Source organism: Typopeltis vanoorti, chromosome 5 (assembly GCF_054136105.1).
Source record: "Typopeltis vanoorti isolate ZY-2024b chromosome 5, IOZ_Tvanoo_1.0, whole genome shotgun sequence".
Lineage (NCBI taxonomy): Eukaryota > Metazoa > Arthropoda > Arachnida > Uropygi > Thelyphonidae > Typopeltis > Typopeltis vanoorti.
This window is the reverse complement of record NC_143553.1, coordinates 140,552,197-140,577,307: the sequence shown is the minus strand read 5'-3', so window position 1 is coordinate 140,577,307 and position 25,111 is coordinate 140,552,197. Positions and strand designations below refer to the sequence as shown.

The window sequence follows — 25,111 nt, the reverse complement described above, 5'->3', positions numbered from 1 at the left end:
TGACTTGGAAAATGAATAGACATGCATGAGTATCAAAGAGATGGGAACTTATGTGGAATTATAAAGCAGGTGATTATAATAGTCTTAGACGTCAACTTCGGGAAGTTTCATGGAGGGAGGAATTGGAAGGCCGGGATATCATTAGTGCGTGGGAAATTGTGAAAGAATATTTGTTAGCAGCAATGGTAAATTGTATACCATGAGTGAAGAAGAGGACACAATTTGGAGTAAAGTGGATGACAAACAATATTAAACAGGAATTGCATGCGAAAAAGAGGCTATGGAAGAGATATAAGGAGACAGGTGAAGAGAAGATGCATGAAGAATATAAGACACAGGCCAGAAGAGTGACTAGTGTGGTACGGAAAGCGAAACTGGAATATGAGAGGAGGTTGGCCCTAAGATCCAAAGAAAATCCTAGGGAATTTTTTAGCTATGTGGCCAGTAGGAGGAGAAATGACTGTGGAAGAATGATATTGTGGGATAAAAATGGGAATAGAGTGACTGACGCAGAGGACATAGTGGAATTGTTCAATGAACACTTTATTGGAGTATTTCATCCTAGAGGAGTCAGTTTTAATGCTAGAGGGATAGGGCTGGTTCGAGGTTTAGAGGTACAGGAGGAGAGTGTGTGTTTCAGATACTGAGTACTCTGGATGTCAGTAAAGCTTTGGGACTGGATGGTATTTCACCACGAGTTTTGAGAGAATGTGCCAGTGAACTGACAGTGCCTTTAACCTGCCTTTTCAATGAAAGTCTGGCTTCGGCAAAGGTGCCCAGGGAATGGAAGGAAGGTAAGATAGTGCCATTGCATAAGGGTGGTAACAGACTGGAAGTGTCTAATTATAGGCCAGTCTGTGTGTCATCAGTAGTTGTTAAGATCTTGGAGAAAGTAGTGAGGGACCGTATACAACATTGGGCAGATGAGGGTAATGTTATCTGTGAGAGTCAACATGGATTTGTGAAGGGGCGCTCTTGTTTTAGCAATATGCTAGCCTTGTATAATAAAGTTACAAGAACATTAGATGAGGGAAAGGCACATACTGCAATTTTCTTAGACTTAGCAAAGGTATTTGACAGGGTGCCACATGATAAGCTGACATTTAAGTTGCAGCACATGGGTCTGGATGTCAGATTGGTCAACTGGATTCAGGATTGGCTGTCTGATAGGTATCAGAGAGTTGTGTATGGTGGAGCAGTTTCAAGGAGGCAGAGGGTTACAAGTGGGGTCCCACAGGGCTCAGTGCTAGAACCTATATTGTTTAACCTTTATATCAATGACATTGCCAGTGGATTGCAAGGGGATATTCAGTTGTTTGCGGATGATGCGAAGCTAGGAAGGATTATTAGTAATAGTGCAGATGTGGTAGCCCTGCAAGAGGATTTGAATAAGCTAGATAGATGGGCAAATGAATGGGGGTGTCAGTTTAATGCAGCAAAATGTAAGGTCTTGAGGTTTGGGAAACATCGATGGGATGCAGCATACTCTGTGGGAGGAGTTATGCTGGAGGAAGTAGAGGAGACAAGAGATCTGGGGTTGATGGTTGATAGAAACCTGAAGTTTAGGGGACATATTGCAAAGGTGGTGAAGGTAACACCGAGGATTGCTGCAATTATGAGGTCACTGACCTGCAGAGATAAGAGGGTTTTCGTTCCGTTGTATAAGTCTCTGATCAGACCACACTTGGACTATTGTTCTCAGATTTGGTCTCCAGAATTTGAAGGGGATAAATTAACTGTGGAAAGGATACAAAGATGGTTTCAGGACTGTACAAGGATAGTTACGAGCATTGGCTGAGGGAATGTGGACTACAGAGGTTGGTGGATAGAAGAAGGAGAGGTGATATGATTGAGACTTTTAAACTGTTGAGAGGTGGGTACAGGGTTGACACTGGGGAGTTCTTTCGCTTGGTTGAAGAGCGGGAAGGAGTGATGACAAGAAGCCATCCCTGGAAGTTACGAAAGGAAACTGTGAGCAAGAGGGTGAGGAGTGGTTTCTTTGCGTGGAGGGTGGTTAAACCGTGGAATGCATTGCCTGATGGAGTGGTGAGAGCGAGAATGGTCAGTGAGTTTAAGGAGTGGTATGATAGACTTTGTGTTTCTTAGGGGCGATTTCCCCTCGATGAGTCTTGACAGACTTTATGTTCTTAGGAAGGACCTCCCACGATGAGTCTTTCGACTCCATGGAGGCCTGAATAATAATATAATAATAATAATAAACAGCAATAAGTTTCAGCCTTCTATTACTTAAAATAAAATTAATAGAGGATTAATAAGTTAAAAATAACAAATGAATTAATTGTTTAACACTTTGTTTAATACAAACTTAATCATTAATAATTATGCTTCTACTAGCTTTCATAAATGCAATTCTTTGATGAAAAATTTGAACTCTAATTGCTATCAATATTCATTTTAGATTTTAGCACATCAGGGAATATATATATATATATATTTTTTTTTTAATTTTAGGTATGTAGTTATTGCCAGTGGATGTGCCAGCTGCCCAAAATTAAAATGTGAGCGTCCAGGTTGCGGCACTTATTTCTGTTATCACTGTAAACAGGAATGGCACCCCAATCAAACCTGTGATACTGCCCGTGCCCAGCGAGCCAATCATTCTCCAAATTTGCGGTCTGCTTCAGTTTCCTTCAGTCACGATTCCATTGTACAGCGTAAGTTCCTATTCAGAAATATCTTAAAATACTTAACAAAAAATTTACATACTGTATACTGACTGGGATAAAAAAGTATTTCCATGAAAGTTTATTCAAAAATTTATTCATAGGAATGTTAGTTTAACCAGCAGATTAGTCATAAATTTGATTGTTGTGGTATTTTGATCACCTGTCATGGAGAAATAGCTGTTTAAAAAGAGGGATTAAATTTTTGAAATTCAGAAATTTTTTAAAATTCTAACTTACATGACCCTGAAGAATTTGAAGTAGCTTAAATATCAAAGATAACTGGAAGGAGACCTCCATATAGCCTTTTAAGGAATGTGTAGAACTGACCTGATCTTCAAACCCTAGTGTCCAATCCTCATCTTCTCATAGTGCTTCTTGTTAGTAGGTTTCTACCTGGATGCTGAACAAACGAGGATGGGCTAGCAGTTTGGGATTTAGGTAACAAAATTGTATTCTTATTGGTTTAAACCAAAATAAAAATAATAAAATGTTGGTAAAACATGATACAATTTCATGCTATCTGAGTGATTGAACGAGGGCCTTGCTGTTTTTGTCAGGGAACAGCGAATCAGTTACTTACAGAAAATCAGTTACTGACACAAACTCCAACTCATTATCAGAAGAATTCAAGATTGACACCGTCATCATAAGAAGCACTGGTAGAAAACAAGTGGAACAGACAAAAGACTTGAAGTACCAGGTCAGTGTAATAGGTGTTGCTGAAACAAGGAAAACAAAAATAGGTGCGATTCTTCTAAATAAATACAAGATTCAGGCATTAATGATTAGAGGAAAGGAAGGAGTAGCTGAAGTATTTCACACTAAACACAAACATTTTCTTGAATGGAAGGGAATTTCTAGTATAATGATGTGAGCAAACATCAAAATGGGGAATTGGATAACAAAACTTATTTGTGCCTATGGTCCCAGAGATCCTTGTTCTAAGGAAGAATCAAAGGAATTTTTCAAGGCATTAGAGAATGCAGCTGACACAAAGAAGAAAAAAAACTTCATTCCCATTTACTCCAACTTACATATAGCTTTTCCATGTGTTATTCTGATTCATCAAGGGAGGAATGTGGTGAGGTTGTTTGCAAGGTTAGAAAAGTGAGAACTCCGTTTTGGTCTTAGGAAGTTAGAGGCAGTCAAAGAAAGGAAGAATGCTATTGAAAGCTGCTGGCAAGTAGGTCAACATGTGTTCTCTGAGTGAAAACAGAGAAAAATGTAAGAAAGCAACACAATGTGTAAAAATAAATGAAAGTCATGTGAAAGCTTTGATTAAACATGAAAGATAAATATCAGGAAAGTGATAAAATGCACTGGAGGCTATACAAAAAAAAGCTAGAAATGGAGAAAAATACTGTGAAAGGAAAGGCAACATGAAAATTGAAGATGTGCTATATATTTGAAGTACAGCAATCCCTCGATTAGTGTGTCATATTTTTTCGATACCCAAATTCAATTGGTGCGCCTATATACATCTTAAAAATAAATGTTACAGATTTTAAAAATTTTCGATCTATAAATTTTTTTATGGCTAACTATTTTAAAAAATTGCTCACCAGGATGAAATAATTTAGTTACCAATTTGAAACATTTTACAAATTTAATTTTTAATGGCATACTACACTATTTCCATGTACACTGTATTCCAAATTTACTGCCAAAATTTATGTCGTCTGCTTTACATAGCATTTTGCTGATCATATCTCTTTTGCAATTATTTTTCATACCTTTTTATTTTAAATTATTTTCCTAACCTTTAATCATGAGTAAAAGAATTAATGAGCAAAAAAACAGAAGCGTGAAAATGATTCAAAAAGTAATCTGATTGGAAGAAAAACTTGAAATAATAAAGAAAAATAGCAAGGCGAGTCCAGAGCAAAGACAGGACAAGAACACAAAATGGGTAAATCAACTGCTGAATACAAAGAGAAAGGTAAGGCTGCTCGAAGTTCATCATGCATGCACTGAAAATCAAAATATTATAATGATTGATTAGAGAGACTTCTTTTTACATGGATCGAAGATTGTAACCAAAAACGAATCCTGCTAAACACTGGCCTTATTAAATCAAAAGCATTGTCTCTTTGTAACCTTGAAAGAAAGGGCTATCAATGATGGAAAAGAAGAAGAATTCCATGTAGTGCTGGGTGATTTGAGTGTTTCAAAAAGAAAAATAACCTACATAATGTTCTAATCACAGGCGAAGCTGCAAGTGCAGATAAGGAGATATCCAGAGATTTTGAAGAAAATTGTGTAAGAAGGGGACTGTTGTGATCAACAAATATTTAATGTCGATGAAACCAGCCTTTTTTTTTGGAAGCAAATTCTTTCCAAGACTTTTGTAGCCAAATCAGAGAAATCTCAGCCTGGTTATAAAGTCGCAAAAGCGAATGAAATTACTGCCAGCAATATGCGAGCCATTTGGAAGCACATTCTTCCACATTGTGCAAATGATTTTAGAGGCTTTTGAAATGAATCTAAGTTAATTAAATCTCATTTCGAGAAGTTGAGTGATTCCGACTGCTAAATTTAGACGCGCAGCAGAAAGATCCTGAAGAATATGAAGAAAATTTAATCATTGACAAGCCCAAAGAGGTTTCACAGAAATAATTTGAAAATAGTTTTTGTACAATCGAAGTTTTTAAGCAGCAATGCTTAGAGACTGACCCCGGTGAAGAGAGAACCAGTAAAATTTGCAGAAGAGGCAATAGGGCCATACCATCAGTTGTATGAAAAAAAGAAACAGAATGCCTGTCAAACTACGTTAGCTCAATTCTTTGTTCAGAAGCAGAATAATAAATTTTTATTCTGAATATGTTTTGTCTTTCAGCTTCATGGTTTTCTTTTAAGAGACATACCTTAATTCTTTTATAAAAAAAATTAAGGGTCAAAAAAGAAATCTGAGGAACGAATTATACATTTTCCCATAGGTTATTATTTTCGATTAATGTGCCTGTTTTAAAGAATGCATTAGGCACATTAATCGAGGGATTGCTGTATATTGTATATACTTTGAAAGGTTGTTAAATGAAACAAGAAGTGACAGGACAGTGATGAAATTCAAGATATTGTCCATCATGAATGATTACATGAGATAAGTGAAAAATTAGCTGGATTAAGATAATATCTAACCAGAAACTCTGGAATATGGAGGTATACAAGTTTTACAGTGGCTATACTGTATAATTCAAAAGGCCACATGGTCACATTCCATATGATTGGAAAATAGTTCTCATAATATCCAACTATAAAATGGAAATTAAACAGAATGTGAGAATTACAAAGGAATTTACTTAACGAATGTTCCTGGTAGGATTTATGCAAGCATATTTCAGAAAAAGCTAAGAAAAATTGTGGAAGAGAAATTTTGAGAAGAACAAGCTAGGTTTAGGGCTAATAAAAGCTATTAGGATCAAATTTTAAGACAGATAGTTGAGAAATCATGGGAATATAACAAGAATCTATATTTAAGGTTTGTAGATCTGAAAAAGGCATATGACAAGGCACCAAGAGAAAAGCTGTTCAAAACATTACAATTGTATGGTGCAAATGGGACATTATATCAAGCAATATATAGTCTATATTTGAGTTTGTAAGTCAGCAGTTGGAATTGAAGGAGGTATGGAAGATGGATTGATATAAAATCAGGTGTGAAACAAGGGTGCACACTATCTCTATTGTTATTCATCATCCATATGAATCGCATTATGAAGGAAAGTGGATATTAAACTTAATTTTAAAATTACAGATGTTAATCTCAGCTGTACTTTATGCAGATGATGTTATGCTCCTAAATAAATCCAATATAAATCTTCATGATTCTCTAACTAAATTCAGTAACAGCTGTAATCAATTTAGTATGAAAATCAGCTGTAAAAAAGACAGACTATGAAAATAGGTAGGAACATTGAAAACATCAGCTGCATCCTGAATGGAGAATCTAAAGATAGCAAATTAAATATGGAAATAGACAACAGAATTAGCAAAGCTTGTGTGATAGAAAATTAATTGCATGAGTTAATATGGAGTAAGAAATTAGTCAAAAAGCACTAAATTAGCTGTATAGAAGACAGTGTTCATGCCAATTTTAACTTATGGATAAGAGCTGGGTAGAAATAAAACACTTGATCAAAGACTGGGGACCACAAATATGAGAGTGAGCAAGGATATTAGCAAGGAACTCATCATTGTTAGCATTCAGGAGTGTATGAGCAGAACTAATCTGAAGTATGGCTAGCCTGCTGGCTGAGTGGTTAGCGCATCTGCTCTCTAACGAAAAGGCTGCAGGTTTGAATCCAGCCGTAGGCATGGATGTTTGTGATTGTCTATGGAAATACTAGTGGTGGTAGTCGGCGGTAGATGGCATTGGTATAATTGCGGTCAGTTGGTGGATTGAGCGGCGGAGGCAGAGTTATGGAGCAGGTGTCTAATAATAATAATATAGTCACCTTAAACAGAATGCAAGAGGACAAGTTAGTAAAACAGATGTTTGATGTTGGCAGGAAAATGATCCATCGGAAACTAAGATCTGAGTGGATTGATATAGTAAGAATTACCTTAGAAGATGGAAATATAAGATCTGCCAATATTGAAGTCCTGACAGATAACAGATTAATTTGGAGGAAAATTGTTGATAAGGTGTGAGGAATGATGTAAACGTTTCATTATTTTACTATCATAATATTGTTACGTCATTGTTTTCTTAAATATTTTACCTCTATTGTTCTCCTTGTGCCTACTGAGATCTCGCTTCTAAACTGACTTTCTGGGGCCGTTTCTCTCTTCGAGCTCTGATAAAATTTGTTTATGCTGCGCCAGTCAGAACTCTAGAATAGAAATTCTTATCCGAAGAAACTTTCCCAGAATTCAAATAATAGATTAAGTAGTTCGGTAGATTCAGTTCTCAGTATATAGTCATGGCCTTGACAATCTTAAATTCCCCTTTTTTCCTCTTAACATAGGTTCGATATTTTCGTGAGTGGTAAAATTCAATCTCTTACTCAGACAAACTCAGGTATACATGGAAAAACACATTTATTATTTATCTAAGAACATTACAGTTTAAACAACACATATAATCAAACAAATCAAGGTTAATACTAAAATACAAGTAAAGCAGGGTAATAATAATCAAACAGGCAGGCTATTCAAACACACTCATGAGAATCTTATGTTCATCTATATCACAAACATGGATGTTGGTATTAGACTAGATTACTGCTTCTAACTACACATTAAACTTGGTCTAGACAACTTATGAACGTAGACTACCAGTCCAATTCGATTTTTACATAACACAGGAAACTGTTCAAAAATCTCTCTTCCCTTCTAAACTCTGGCCCTTTACACCTTCGTCACCAATAGATAACACATAAAAAGGAAGATTTGCACATTACCATCTTGTTAGATGTTTTCTCGATCCTTCCGTCTGTTCTTTGTTATAGATTGTCCCTCTGTACGATGGATTGCCACCACGTGGCAGTCACGTGCTCGTCCCAAATTAGCCACTTGTTTCTTCTGGGCTTACAAACTTTTTGCGTTGCCATTTCATATCTGTTGGGTTACAAAATTAAATTGGGCTGGAGAGCAACATGTTTATATATATAAATAAAAATAAAAAACTGTGATTATACATATAAATTTCAACCAATTGGTATGGAATAGTTTCCAATAAAAGCTGAAAATTGCTTAAAGTCCTAAAGTATGCTAGATACTAAGTAGGTTGAATATGTGCCATCCAAATTCTTGGAATTTTTATGCCATCATTATTGTTGAGATTAGGGTGGTTAATCAGAATTTCACAGACTTCTTTAAATTTTCTTTCATACCAGGTTTTTTGTATGATGTAAAGAGCAGGTACTTTTCAATCAGTTTGGTGTAGGGTGTTGAGAGCATGATCTGAGAGGCCTGCTGCACCAAAATTATTATATTTAATGCGTCTTTTGTGTTCTTTTTACGTATAGGGATTGTACGTCCAGTTTTACCAATATAAGGTAGCTTACAGGTGCAGTAGATGCAATCAACTCCAGTATGTGCCAATGGTGGAGAGGATCCTTAAAGGAGTTGAATATGTTTTTTAATTTTATAGGTGGTTTAAAAGTGGCATCGAGATTATAATGGTGTAGGATTCTATTGATTTTTTCTGATAACCCTTTAATGTGTGGGATGGCTATGGTTTTACTATAATATTCTTTTTTGATGAAGTTTTATGAAGAACTTTATTAATAGTATTTTTTTGTTATAGCCATTATTTATAAATGTATTGCTAATAATCTTTAGTTCTTGTTTAAGAGCTTATTGATTAGACCAAATTGTTATAGCTCTGTTTTTAAGGTGTTAATGACTCCAAATTTTTGTGATGGGTGGTGATATGAGTTAGCATGTATATATTGGCCAGTATGTGTCGGTTTGCAGTATACCATGAATGATAGACTGCCCGAGGGAACACTTGTGACCAGTGTATCTATGAAACGGGAGTGAATTCTGATTTTCAATTTTGATAGTAAATTGTATGCATTCATGTTGTTTGTTCAGGTGGCTGAGGAATGTTTTTAAAGTTTGTCGACCGTGTGGCCAGATAACGAAAACATCATCAACGTATCTAAGCCACACTGTAGGTTTTTTAGAGTAAAGAAATCAAGAGCACTTTGCTCAAAAGCTTCCATATGAAAGTGTTAGCAATTGGGGGGGGGGGGGGGGAATAGTGGTGAGCCCATGGCCGTACCTTCTTTTTGTACGTAAAATTTATTTTGCCACACAAAGTAACGGGAATAGTATGTGGACAAGGAGGGCCGTAATGTCGGACTGAAATTTGTTCTGTAGGAGAAGAAATGTGTCACTGATTGGGACATTTGTGAAAAGGGCAGAAACGTCAAAACTGAGTAATAAATAAATCATCTTTGCCAAGTGTTATGCTTTTAATTTTGTTTATAAAGTGTTGTGTGTTCTTTATATAGGAGGAGAAATGACCTACCAACTCCTTGAGTGTTGATGCTAATTTCTTGGCTAGGTGATAATTAGGGCTGTCTATTCCTTCAACTATCGGCCAAAGTGGAATGTTTTGTTTGTGTATTTTAGGAACACCATATATTCTGGGAGAATGGGCATAATGGGGTATAAGTTTTTTTAACAGTGTCTGACTGCCAAGAAGTAACAAACTTGAGTAATTTCTCAGTTTTTTCCTTTATTCTGTTAGCTGAATAAAAAGAAAACCTTATATACCAATCTTACAAAAACAGAACTAGCAGCAATCAAGTCATTAAAAGCTAATCAAGATATAATTATAATAAAATCGGACAAAGGTAATGCCACCGTCATCCTTGACAGATCAACTTGCATCCATCAGATGAATCAACTAGTCTCCGATAACAGCACCTATCGGCTTGTAGACTATAATCCAACTAACAGAACAAAGAAAAAAACTGAGAAATTACTTAAATCCATCACTTCTTGGCTGTCAGACACTGTTAAAAAACTTATACCCCATTATGCCTGTTCTCCCAGAATATATGGTGTTCCTAACGTACACTAACAAAATGTTCCGCTTCTGCCGATGGTTGAAGGAATAGACAACCCTAATTATCACATAGCCAAGAAATTGGTAGGTCATTCCCCCTCCTGTTTAAAGAACACACAACACTTTATAAACAAAATTATAAACAACACATAATACTTGGCAAAGATGATTTATTAGTCAGTTTTGACATTTCTGCCCTTTCACAAATGTCCCAATCAATGACACAATTCTTCTCCAACAGAACAAATTTCTGCCTGATATTATGGCCCTCTTTGTCCACGTACTACGTTCTGGTTACTTCGTGTGGCAAAATAAATTTTACCTACTGACAGAATAAAGAAAATACTGAGAAATTACTTAAAAAAACACCACTACCCCCCCCCCCCCCCCCCCAATTGCTAACTTTTATATGGACACTTTTTTTACTCTAAAACCTACAGTGTGGCTTAGATACGTTGACAATGTCTTCTTCATTATCTGGCCACATGGTCGACAAACTTTAGACACATTCCTCAGCCACCTGAACAAGGAGCATGAACCCATACAATTTACTATCGAAATTGAAAATCAGAATTCACTCTCATTCCTGGATACACTGGTCACACGTCTTCCCTCAGGCATCTATCCTTCAACCGACACATACTCGCCAATATATACATGCTAACTCATATCACTACCCATCGCATTATTTATTTATGAATTAATAAATCTGTAGATTTATTGATTAATAAATTCGTTACTGATTAGGAAAAAAATAATTTTTTAAAAATTCTTTTGTATAGGCAGCACCCCCACTTAAAACTTCATGGACCACCACTGAAACTGAAACAGAAACCAAACCCAAAACTTGACAAATTTGGTGTTTGTTCAGATTAATTTGTTTGCTACTATATTAGCAGGAAGAATGAAGCATGTGCTGTCATAGGCAAAGTATGAATATGGTTCGAGATCAGCCACAGTATGTCTTTTATTTATATGAGAAACAGGGTAGGTGATATAAAAAAGCATTCCTAAGGAATGCCTGCATCATTAGAAAGAAATCTGAAGAGAGAACACATCCACCATTATATACAGCAAATGACCCCAAAAGAAAATCAATGACTTAATTAAAAAAGATTTGAAGGTAGCCTATAAGATGGCAATTTATTGAGCAGCCCTTTGTGTCAGATCCTATCAAATGCTTTGGAAATACCAAACCAAGTGCAGTAGCACATATCCAGAAGTGGTTGATGTAGGCAAGATCTACTGTCGATCTTGAGTGACAAAATTCATACTGGTGGTTACTAATTAGCTGGTAGTTCTCCAGGTGATGAAATTGACTGTTGAAGATCTTCAACAGTCCCATAGCATGGATGTATAATAAAATGTAAAGGATGGGTGTTTAGTTCAGTAGCATGGGGGGGGGGATATCATCAGGAAAAACTTTTCTGGTATCTAGGTTGTTCAAGTCTTCTGATATCTTTCTGGTAGAAGGTTACAAGTAGCATGCAGTGCATTGGTACTGCAATAGTTGAGACAATTTGCTTTGGTTGTCTATGTAGAAATTGGATTTTTTTAAGTTGGAAAAGAAGAGTGATACCAAGAGGTCAGTTTTTCTTTAGGTGTTTTGTCATTTGGATTAGAATGACAAAACTCTATCTATGCTCCTACCTCTCTAACCCAAATGACAGTAATGTCATTTGGGTTAGAGAGGTAGGAGCATAGATGGACAGAAATTGTGTCCAGTGGCCTGTATATGAAACCAGAAGGCAGTTGCCATATGCACATGAATCAGTTTTCAACATTAAGCTCTCAAAGGGAATTGGATTTGTTGATATTTTGCAATTATTGCAAGCTCTGCTTCCAACAAGCAGGTTGGAGAGCATGTATGTTAACCACTCAACCAACCAGACTGGTAACTCAAGTTACTTGCATGATATTTTTTAAATTGCTTTCATTCCCTTTTTCAAAAACTATTGTTTTGGATAATGGACAGGAATTCTGAATGGAGTGGAAGATGAAGGCCATCATTCCAACATAGATGATTTCTCTAACATGATTACAGCGATTATCATAATATGTAGAGCAGAAATAGTTTGTCTGTGGAAATGAGGGGTAGAAATCCCATAAGTCTTCCCTTTTGATATAGTTGTAATGTTAAAGGACACTGAGTTGAGAATGGAAGGGTATTCCATTGAAAAATGAAACTTGTATGAGATTCTGGTCTGAGCTATTAAGTCACCCAACATATCGCTGTGTTGTGTGACTGAGAGATATACATAGTGTTGGGTAAGTGAGAGAGGATTCTTGTATTCTGGTTAGTATATGAACAGTTTGTTTCAGGTCATTCCTCACAACGAATACTTAATTTCCCTCTCAGCTTATCATTAATTGGACAAGTAATCAAGCTTCAAGGATAAGTCAGAGAGATCAGAGTGATTTGATACATAATGGGTCAAAGATGTTAAGCCAAAGAAGATAAAAAAAAAGGAGATTTTAGATTCAGCACCCTCTGGAAACGAGGGGTTGAAATATCAGTCAAGGAATATCAGTCTACATAAAAGTACATTCTATTCTTGTGGTAGAAAGAATCATGCAAAATGTAATTTGGAAAGTTGAGATGGACTTGTAGTTGTAATTTGGGATTCAGTCAAAAGCAGGAGATAGGTTGGAATGTCTATGTTGCACATTATTTAAGTTGATATTTACATAGATGGAGGGGAAGGGAGCAAGGGGACATTACAGTGAGAGGAGTCAACTCTTACACATGTTGCTCAAAGTATCCAATTGGTGTTGACATTGTCACTCATGCATGCCACTATACTGCCTCCCTCCAAGCATGATTTTATGTAGATGACGGCAAGATTATGTACAAGCTGATCAGGAAGCCTCTTAATGTGTTTCCATCAAGTTTATCTCTACAGCTGAACCATTTTACTGCTGTATCATCAAAAAGATGGCACTCAGAAAAACATGGCAACAGTGGTGTAGGAATCTTAGTCAGTAAAAAATTTTTTATTGCATAATAAAATCTCTGCAATAGAGAAAGTTTCAAACAGAATATTATCCATAACACTGGACTCAAGCCCCAAGGCCACTATTACCTCAGTATATGCACCCACATACACAGAAGTTGCCGAAGAAGACAACAAATCAAAATTTTACGAAGAACTTTCCACTTATCTTTCAAACCTTCCAATGCATAACTGCCACATAATAGGTTGAGATTTTAATGCACAAATTGGAGCAGACTTAGCAGAATCCACCAGAAATATAGGACAATATACATATCACCACACAACAAATCACAATGGGCATCTGCTTTCAGAACTTTGCAATGACCACAACTATACCATTCTTCATACAAAATTTCCTCACTGTGCAAATAGAAAATGGACAAGAGAGCACCCAAATGGATCAAAATCTCAGCTCGATCACATACTTATAAATGGTACATGGGTTAGATCAATACAGAACTGTAGAGCTTACAACACCCTCTTTCTTAACTTGGATCACAGAATCATTAATGCTCACACCAAGCTTTGGATAACAATTACCAACTTAAAGAAAACAGCAACAAGATATATAAAATGGATGATCCCTCAACCTACCCAAAACAAATATGAAGAAGCCATTTTCAAACAACTAAAAAAAACCTAGTGCTTATGAGTAATAACACTGAAAATAATAACTTCAATAATTTACTCAAAGAAGCTGCAACAAAAGCACCGGATTCATATATCCCAAAACCAGCAGAAAAGTGGGTGTCACAGAATTCCATAAAACTGATTAATCACTGAAATATCCTCAAGCAAAGAATGAGACAACTTAACAGATAAAGCAAAACTTCGAGATAATAAATAATCAAGTATAGAGTCCCTTAAAAAGAGACAAAGAATCCCACATACAAAACATATGTCAAACTTTGGAGGATTATCATAGAAACCATAAAACCAAAGAAGCTTTTCAGATTGTGAAACATCTTAGTAACAAGGAAAGGAAACTCAAAAAATTAAGAATTAAACATAAAGATAGTAAAACTATAGAAGACAAAGATAAAGAATTATCTTTGTCTTCTGAAAGAGTAATTTAATAAAAAGGTGGCACACCTTTTGGCAGCTCCTATAGGAGGAGATGACCTTGCTAATGCTTCTGCCTTGGTATCTCCACTTGGGCCTGGCTCCCACTGAAGAGACCTCAATAAAGGTCGAAACTAGTCTGGGTAGTGGCCCTTCCCTTAATGCATAACATTATACATATCCGCAAGGAGATGTTTTGCATTATGGGAGATACTGAGATAGGAGTGTTGGTAGCTTGCTCTACCTTTGCAAGGAGTTGCCCAGTGTTGTACCACTTTACCCCAGTCCTGAAGATACTTTCAGGTGCAAACTTTGTTTGCACACACTTGGATAAAGGATTAAACTAAATTTATTATAAAGAATTATCAGAATGTAAAAACTACTTTAAAAGTTTACTTAACATTAAAAACATTTCACAAACTCCAGTGTCCATAATCAAAATAAGTGAAGAAATGCCTATAAACTTCAACAGCTTCACTCTTGACAAACTCAAAACAGCACTCCATACTCCATGGTGGCGACCAACTACAGAATATTTTTTTCAATATATGCAGTAATGCTCTCATGACAGGGGAAATACCGATACCAAAAGGAAACCTAAATAAACCAGAAAACTATCATAGAATAACTCTACTACCTATAGCAATGAAATTTCACAATGAAATGATTCTTAATCGTATAGAACCTTATATTTCCCCACTATTAAGGGAAAACCAATCAGGATTCCTAAAGAACAGAAGCACATTAGAACACATTCTCAGTCTAAGAAGATTATTGGAAGGTTCTAAAGACAAGAATATTCATCTTATCCTCAGTTTCAAAGACTTCAAAGGCATTTGATTCCATTAGCAGAATTAACATGTTTAGCATTCTTTATCATTATGGTAATTCCCAACAAAATCATTGAAGCATTTGCAGCACCATATCAGGATTTTCACTCCCATGTTCTTGTCATCGGGGAATTGACAGAAAAATTGCCCATAACAACGGTTTTACCAGGAGACACTTGGCTCCCTTCCTCTTTATAATAACCCTAAACTACATTTTCAAGATGGTTGAGGATGAATTTGTTACACTGTTAACCAACGATAAACAACTCTGTCTCAGTGACCTCAGTTATGCAGACAATATAGTATTAATAGATTCATCTTTATCTAAGGTGCAACAACACTTTGATAAACTATGCCAAGCTGTAAAAATATTTAGATTGACAGTTAACTCAAATAAAATGAAAATACTCACAATTATAGTACAAGATTCCATCATTACAGAACACAACCAACCCTTAGAAAAAGTAGAAGACTTCCAATACTTAGGCTTTAGATATAAATAATACTGTAAATGACATAATATTAAGAAAATATAAAGCTCTCAATATGGAAATCATCCCTCATTACCATGGAAACAAAAATTAGGCTTTCCAAAGCAACTTCTCAGGCTATCTTCTTATATGGTGGAGAAACATGGAATGTTTCCATCCAAAAAAGCAATTAAAACCATTAATAGCTTTAATACAACCTGCTTAAGACTGTTACTTGGTTACTCTTCGAAGAATCATATTCGTAATTCCACTATTTTAGAAGAGGCAAACTGAAAACCCTTGATTGAAACCCAATGCAGACATCAACTTGATTGACTTGGACATCAACTGAGACATCCTCCTTCTCCATACTTTGACATCTTAGTTTTATATGCCCTCTTAAATGGCCAAGATGGAGAGGAAGACCAACTAAACAATTCTAGCAGTATATTAACCACCTTATCAGCACAGATACTCTCTCCATGAGAAATATCTCAACTGGCTCAACAGAGAAGCCTGGAAAGCTACATATAATAATTAACTTTTTCTTATTCCTATTTATTTAGTTTATTTCCCTATTTACAAATTGTAAATAAACCATGATGACCTTCAAAAATGAGAAATAAAAACATATTCTCCAGATTATGTTTGCAGGGTTATCGCTCACACTGCATGTTTGAAATGTTTCTAATCTGAAATGGAGTGCAACTCTGGTTCCTCTAACCAGTGAGCAAATGTGTCATCATTTTGACTTGCTACAGATGTGCCACACGCTCATGAGAATGTCACGCCATTTGCTCTTCAGTTAGGAAACTCCATGTTCAAATTATGTAAGGGCTTTGGAAGTGAGTTGGGCCAATCTTATCCTAGAAAGCTTTTCCTTTCACATAATAGGCATACTGGGCAGAGAATATGCAGAATTAACAAACATAATACACTGGTTAAACAATAAATTACACAATAACCACAGTAATTAACTTTAATAAAATGAAAGTACAGGTATTTTGTACTGAAAATAACAGTACATTAAAGTATCATCAGCGCATAGAAACAAGCACATCAAAGAAATGGGAATACAAGGTATGTACAGCTGTCAGTGGTTTACCAATTAAAAACTGTTGTCACGTGCTACAAATTAATATTAATAAATAATATTATTAAAAACTATTTTTGATGTTTACATAAAATAAGAATCTCCCAGACTTTTGGGAGGGGGAGAGAGATAAGTGTTCAGATTCAGATTTGGCCGATGTAAAAGGGCTTTGCAACTTTCTTTAAAAAGGCTTTCATATTTAAACCTACTTCTATGGAGAAAACGAGTTTCATCCCACTGGATACTGTGTTTAGTGCCAGACCAGACTTTTGAAATTTCATGTATTAGATATAATATTGATGTTCGTTAATTCTTTTTTCCATAGGATGGCCCAAAGTATGTTAGATTACATTCACAAGGTATCTGGTAAAAACCAGCTAATGATAGAGATATAAGGGATTGGAACCCTGTGGTCTGTTGAAGAATCCTGACATGTTGGAACATAGGAGTCAGTTATCTGCTAGATTTGATTAGGGTTGTAACCATTAAATTCCATTAACGTTTTGTTAGTGAGAAGTTTGTAAGCTTGAGGGAGAGGAGTACACATTATGTGCTCTATTAATTAAATACTTATGTGCACAGTCTCTGGTAATTTATCACCCGGTGTTTATCGAAAACCTACCTTTACTGGCAGATTCATCAAGAGTCTGCTCATCACACCTCTCAAAAAATTGGTGTTATCAAGTCTTTAATTAGTAGAGTGCATAATGTGTTCTCCTCTCCCTCAAGCTAACAACAAGAACTTCTCACTATCCAAATGTTAATGGAATTTAATTGTTACAACCCTAATCAAATCCAGCAGGTAATTGATTGCTATGTTCCAACACCTTAGGATTCTTACAGACTGCAGGGTTCCATTCCCTTATAATTCTGGCATCTCTGAACTGATTCGTAGAATTTTGAAGAAGTATCATCTCATTCCCACATATTTTCCTATCAACAAAAAGTCAGTTTGGCTCACATATGAGGGTGTGCTGAAAACTTCTTGTAATTCTTGAATTTCTTCAAAACCTCTGACATGTCTTCTTATATATTCTAAAAGAAAAAACAAATTATTACAATTTGATTAAACATGGGGTAAAAGAGTTTTAAGATATGCTCTTTCTCTGTCTTTGGATGATGTTCTTGTGGTTATATCAGTTGCTTTAATATCATTTTTGTTCTAGGTGTTTATCAGAACGTCTCCCCCCCCCATAAGTACTTTACTGGGAATTGGTGTCAGCATTCAAGATGGTGTTAAGTGACTTCCATAAGGAATTTTTTTCAGTATTTATATAAAATGACCAGGATATTAGATTCAATTGCACATTCTTTATGTAGTATACAGCTTTATTATTCTGTAGTGAGTTAGTCAGTCTCATATGGAGGAGGCAGGGGTTTCCCTCCCAGAAACTCAGGTTTTTCAACATGCAAAAAGAAAAACTTGCAGAAGAACACATGCATTTACAAACAGACTTGATATACTGACCTCATACCCTTTTTTATATTTTTATACTACATTAGTTGCTTCAGCAATAACTCTAAAATCCCAAAACAGCCCTTATTAGTCTATCATGTATAATTGAGTGACACTTCATCTGAAGTGTTTGCCCTAGTTCATTCCTTTCCCAAAATTTTACTTTAAAAAATGAATGAGAAAATTCGCTAAATATTCATTATTCATCTTTGAGATGCTTTTCTTTTGAAATACAGTAAACTCTTGATTTAACGGACTCTGATTCAACAGACTTTGGATTTCTCATCTCATCTTCCTTTTACCCTTGTTGGATCGTACTTCCTTGTTTTTGATCTGCCATCTTGTTTCAACTCTGTTCTTAAACAAGTAATAAGTTGCTGGTTGATTACTAATTTAAATATAGAGAAATTTATATTTTTAGACTGCTCTACTCTATATTTAGATTAGTCTAATGAAATGTAGTGAAACCAAACATCAACTAATTTTATATGAATAATATTTCTTACGTAGACTGAGTTTCTCTTAATTTGAAGCTCCAGCTAGGTCCGATAATTTCATGAACGGTGCAGTAAAAGAGATTCAGGCAAACACAATTTTGAAATCATCAAAACAAAACACTTAATTCTGGGTTATATATTATACATAAGCATACTTTGGATACAAAACAATGCTAAATTAACTCTGTTCTACTACTCATAACATTCACATAACTTTTGGTATTAAACATTGAGCCTTTAAATCTAATTTTTCCCTAATAAACAAAGATAGTTCCAAGGTTCAATATCACTGAAATTCACAGCAAACATTTTAACAATTGTATTCTTTAATTATCCCTTAGTCAGAAAACACATAGTTCAGTCAAGAGGTAGTTATTACTTTAAGGGGAGGGGAACACTATCAATCTTCTAACTTCAGCTAATTTCCATAAAACACCACAGTTAATGTTAGGATTTAACAGGAGGTATTAATTCTTATAACTTCACTCTAAAATGCTATATAGTACGACTATTCTTACCGGAATAAATTCTTGCACATATTATTCACTGAGGCACACTTAAAACTTTAGTTAACTATCACACTTGGAGCAACATATTTCAAAAGTAATCTTCTTTAAAATAACTTAATCATTAATCTCTGCGCATCACAAATGTAGACACACCTCACTAGAAAATTCACTTGTTCCTCATTTATTACTTTGCAATAAAATCAGCTTTTCACTAATCTTCCTTAAAAGCTCTGAAATTCGTCATAACTTTAGAATTCCTTATCAATATTCCTAGTTGCCAATTTACATCCCGATCCTTCATAATCTAATTACAGCACTTAATTCCTATTACTACAGCCTCTTACTTTACTCTGTGCTGCTAAATAGCTATCTCCTCATCTCTTCTTAATCTAATTACAACACTTAATTCCCATTACTACAGCCTCTTACTTTACTCCGTGCTGCCATGAGTGCTCCCTGCTTCCTGCCTCTCCGCACTGTCGTGAGTGCTTCTGGTCTACTCCTCCCCTGTATACTCTTGCTTTTCGCTTATATACCTTCACTTTCTTTCCTGCCAAAACTTGTTCTCACAGTCTAGCTCATATCAATTCCATCTCCCTTTGCATACCATAGCTCACGCACCACCACGCTCGCTCTGTCTAGTTTTAATTCCGTCTCCATGACAACAATCAAAATGAAACATAAGTATAAGCATTACATAACATTTTACCTTTACATGCAGTAATGAAAATTAATAAAAAAAAATATTATAGTTACTTAAATTTACCTTCACCTTCATTCACAATAACAAAAAAAATATATATATATATTACAGTTCACATAAGGCTCATAAAGTTACATACATACAATTTCTTATAATATTATTGAAGGAATAAAGTAATAAAATAAATGACATTTACTACAGAGTCCTTTCATTATTATGACATTTTAAAATTATATAATTAATTAATAACTGACAAAATACACAGCAATTATATGAGTAATACAGTTTAAGCAAGAGACAAACAATAAACAATATTTACAAGTCTTGCTTATGTTATGGAAGATCATGTTGGATTCTGAAAGAAATACCAATAACTTTAATTTCTCTTTATTCAGAATCCAACACCCTCTTTTACCTTGCGGTGTCGAGGGTTTATTAATCATTGGGCCTCAAACTGTTCACAGGATAAGGTGGTGTATCCTACATCCTGTAGTGTTGAGTTCTCAAGGCCGGTTTGCCTGCTTTGCGGGATGAAAAACCCTATTGTCCACGCCCAAGACCGGCTAACTTGGCTATGGCTGAGGGAGATCCTTCAGCTCCTCACGTCACCGACGGGAATCGAGCCTAGGACACTCCTTCCCCAGGCATATGGTTGCAAAGCACACAGCCACTAGGCTAACCACACGGCCTTTGGATTTAACAGACATAATTTAACAAATAAATACAGATAATGAAATAATTAATAATTGTCATCTATTCCAGCTCAAGGAATGCCTGGTTTACAAGTAACATTTTTTTCGACTGGTTTTTCAATCACTTCATACATGAAGTACAAAACTACCAAGAAGAGGGCCTGAAAATCTCTCCTGAAGATATAAAAGTTGTTTTACTTCTTGATAATGCATCAGCCCATCCTAATGCTGAGAAGTTGATTAATAGGAAGAAGAATAAAATGTATCTTCCTTCCTCCAAACACCACTTCTATAATACAGCCTATAGTCCAGGGAGTAATTGTTACCTGCAAGAGGTTGTATAAGAAGAAGTTTCTTGAAGAGGTTATGGTTGTCTTGGAGAACGAAAACGATCCCAAAGAACATACAATAGGAGCCACGAAACTTCAAAATTTGCAATCATACAACATCAAGTCTGCCATTTTGAATTTTGCTGCCTCTTTTAAGGAGATAAAGACTACAACATTGGCTAATGGACCAAGTTACTGAACAGGAGTGAGCCAGAATATTTCAGAGGTTTTGAAACCTCTGATTTCCATGAAACTTTGATGTGAGCTGGTGATAATGTCAGTGAGAATGACATTGAACAATGGCTAGACATCAACGAGGTCGCCCTCGTTGATGTCTAGTAAATTCTCAGCTAGGAAGAAATATTTGAAAATGTTCTGTGGAGCAATCAGGATATTGACAACGAGGAAGAAGAAGCGGTCTGGTGCATCTTCAGATCCAGAGGTGATTGCTTATTATGAACATTTTCGGCAGTTTTGATCATTAATTATTAAGAAACAGTATAAAAGTGGAAAGCAACTGAAACTTGATCCTTTTTTCAAGCCCAATCCTCAGTAAAATGGTATTTACATAAAAATGTTCTCATTAAAACATATTACTACTGTACCACTGAAAGTGCTTTATTTTCAATACTATTCCTAAAATTTGTGATTTAACAGACTTTCAATTTTATGGACAACCCTTAGCCCCCCCCCCCCAACAGTCCGTTAAATCGAGAGTTTACTGTATTTCAAAATTTACACCTGAATGTGTTGATTATGAGTGTATAGCATGTCCTGTTTGCCACCAACAGCCTGTAGTTCTTCTTGTTCGACAGTGACAGTGTTTGTAAAAGTCTTTAGGTGATTTTTATACTGCCAGGTGTGAGATCACTATTCTTGCATAATGATAGCATTAAATAAGAAGAGGACAATCTTTACAGCAGGGTTTCTGGTTTATTATTACACTTCCCAGTTTATGCATGGTTTCCATGCATAGCACTAATGTTGTCTAAGCTCCTAATCTTTGTATGTAAGATCATTACTTCTACTTAACACACTATCTAGCTAGTCTGTTTGTATTGTTACAGTGGCAGTTTTAGAAATAACTGAGTTTATTTTTAACATAGTTTATGCTGTTATGCATTTTTACTTCTAGGGGATGACATGAAATCCTGTCCATGCTGTAAAGTTCTTATCATTAAGATGGATGATGGTTCTTGCAATCATATGTCATGTAGTGTCTGTGGTACAGAATTTTGTTGGTTGTGTATGAAAGAAATATCTGACTTGCATTACCTCAGGTTTGTGGAAATACCTTCTGTGACATGTTATATACTTAGTTTAACATGTTTAGAACAATATAATTTATTAAAACTTAAATGTGTTTGTACAGTGTTATATGGACATCGTCATGGAGAGAAGAAAAGAGCCATTAACTGCATTGGGCCCTTGAGGGTCAAAGCTGTATAACTGAGAGGAGACCTCCACCTAGCCTTTAAAGGAATGCAGAGAACCGACCAGCATTTCTGACCTAATGTCCAATCCTCACCTTCTCATGGTGCATCCTGTTAAGTTTCTACCTGGATAGTGAACGAACGACGATGGGCTGGAATTTGGGATTGCTGACCAAATTGTATTCTTATTGGCTTAAACCATAATATAAAATGATGTACAACATGATAGAATTTCGTGCCGGCTTTGGCATCATCAGTTAAACAAGGCCTCTGCTGTTTTTGCCAGGGAACCAAGGTGAACAGCGAAAAGTCAGCTACTGGAATAAATCCTAAAACACACCCCAGCTCAACATCACCAGAGTTCAAGATCGGTACTATCAACATATGAACCCTGAATGGCAAAGATATGGAGATAGCTCTGAGGAATTGGATAAGTACCAGATTGACATAATAGATGTGGCTGAAACAAAAAAAAAAAAGGCAAACACTGGTGAGATCTTTCTTAGCAATAAATACAAAATGTTATATACAGGCAATGACAATCAAGGAAAAGAAGGAGTAGCCATAGTATTCAACACTAAATACGAGGCTAATCATCTTGAAATGGCAGGCAGTCTCAAGTAGAGTGATGTGGGCAAATATGAGAATGGGGAACTGGACAATGAGACTTATTTGTGCCTATGGTCCCACAGAAGGCTCTACTAAGGTAGAAGTGGAGGAATATTTTGAGGCTTTAGAGAAAGCAACTGACACAATGAAAAAGGAAAAGTTGGTCCTCGTTGGGGATCTAAATAGCAGAGTAGGAAATGATTGTCAAACATACAAAAATATATTGGGAAAATTTGGAGAAAAGAGCAAAGCTAATAACAATGGCAAATACCTGCTGGATTTCTGCTCAGGACATGAACTAGTTATTACTAACACAATGTTCCAACATAAAAATGTGCACAAATTCACATGGAGAGAAAAGACAAGGAATAGGAAAAGTCTCATTGACTATGTTATTGTTGATAGTGATGTTTTCTCACTGGTGCAGGACACCAGAGTGTACAGAGGATTTGAAATTGGAAGTGATCACCATTTGGTCTTGAGCAGGATAAAATTGACTCTCATATTGAAAAGAAAAACATGTAAGAAAGTTTTAAAGTGAATAAAAGTTGAGTAGCTCTCAGATGTGAACTGTGGAACTAAAATACACAAACATGATTGAAGAAAAAATGAAAGAGTTTGAGAACAGCAACCAAACCTTGGAGACTCAGTGGCAAGCCCTGAAGAAAACACTTATTGATTCAGCCAGAGAGGCATGTGGTGAGGTTGTCTGCAAGGATAGAAAAATCAAAACTCCATGGTGGACACAGGAAGTTAAAGAGACAGTGAAAGAAAAGAAGAAAGCATATCTAAAGTTGCTGGCAAGTAAGTCAGCTTGTGCTCTTAGAGAATCCAGAGACAAATGCAAGAATGCTAAACACTGTGTAAAACTAGCTAAACAAAAGTCATGGGAAGACTTGGGTAATAACATAGAAAATAAATATCAGGAAGGTGGCAAGATATTCTGGGGGCTGTTGAGAAAGCTCAGAAATGGAGGAAGGAGTGCCTATAAAAGGAAGGTGACATGAAAACTGGAGAAAAAGATATCTTTGAAGTATGGAGTAATTACTTTAGAAAATTGATAAATGAAAAATCAGTGACAACACAGTGGTAAAAACTACTCAGTAGGCATGCAATCAGGAATACATATCCATACTTGAAGTAGGAAAAGCCACCAAAAGCCTGAAATGTGGAAAAGCAGCTGGAGTAGATGATATTCGACCAGAAATGCTGAAGTATGGAGGTATATAAGTCTTACATTCAGGGCTGGCGCTACAATTTAGGCAAACTAGGCACCTGCCTAGGGTGCAAGCCATGAAGAGGGTGCAAAACTTCAAGCTATGCTTTATTCATACTTGACTAAAATATCAAAATTAAATAGTGATATATGATTTAGGTATCGATTCTTTTTCCTTATCCCTCACACATCACACTATTTAACTCTTGGTTCTTTTTTTTTCCTTACCTAAATGATTTGAACTTACCTCTATTTAAAATTCAGATAACATAAATATTTAAAAACATTAACATTTTAAAATATTAAATTTCGGTATTTTATAACTTTTTTTTTTTTTGTAAATGAATTATAACAGAGAAATTTCAAATTAATTAAAAAAGAAAATAAAAAAAAGCCCTATTAATTTAACCTGAAAGATAATTTTATTTTGTTTAATGTCAATTAGAAACATTTTAGTTTATGAAATAAGGGGTGCACTTGTAAACTTTGCCTAGGGCGCAAAATAACCTGGCACAGACATTGTTTACATTGGTTGCTGCATAGTTCAGAGATGGCGAATTCCAGGAAGGAAGCTCTCATAGTACCCATATATAAAAAAGGAAATAAAACTGAATGTGAGAATTACAGAAGTATTTCTCTATTGAGTGTTCCTGGTAAGATTTATGCAATTATACTTAGAAACTGTTGAGAAGGATTGTGGAAGAGAAACTTCATGAAGAACAAGCTGGATTCAGGCAAAATAGAAGTTGTCAAGATCAGATTTTCACTTTACAACAAATTGTTGAGAAATCATGGGAATATAACAAAGATCTGTATTATTTAAGTTTTGTAGATCTGGAAACGTCATATGACAAGGTGCCAAGAGAGAGGAGCTATTCAAAATGCTACAGTTGTATGGTGTCAGTAGGGCATTATATCAAACAATACTTGGGCTTTATTTGAGTTGTAAGTCAGCAGTTAGAATTGAAGGAAGCACAAGATGGTTTAATGTTAAATCTGGTGTCAGA

At 35.6% G+C, this 25,111-nt stretch overlaps 1 protein-coding gene across 1 annotated transcript in view; it reads left to right on the top strand.

Annotated features, from left to right (window-relative positions):
* Positions 1 to 25,111, top strand: part of LOC150106877 (E3 ubiquitin-protein ligase RNF19B-like) — a 328,715-nt gene that overhangs the window by 111,739 nt on the left and 191,865 nt on the right. The window contains exons 5-6 of the mRNA XM_090392786.1: positions 2,473 to 2,675; positions 21,982 to 22,126. Of these exons, the coding sequence (XP_090248912.1) occupies positions 2,473 to 2,675; positions 21,982 to 22,126 (348 nt within the window). The remainder of the gene's footprint in view (positions 1 to 2,472; positions 2,676 to 21,981; positions 22,127 to 25,111) is intronic.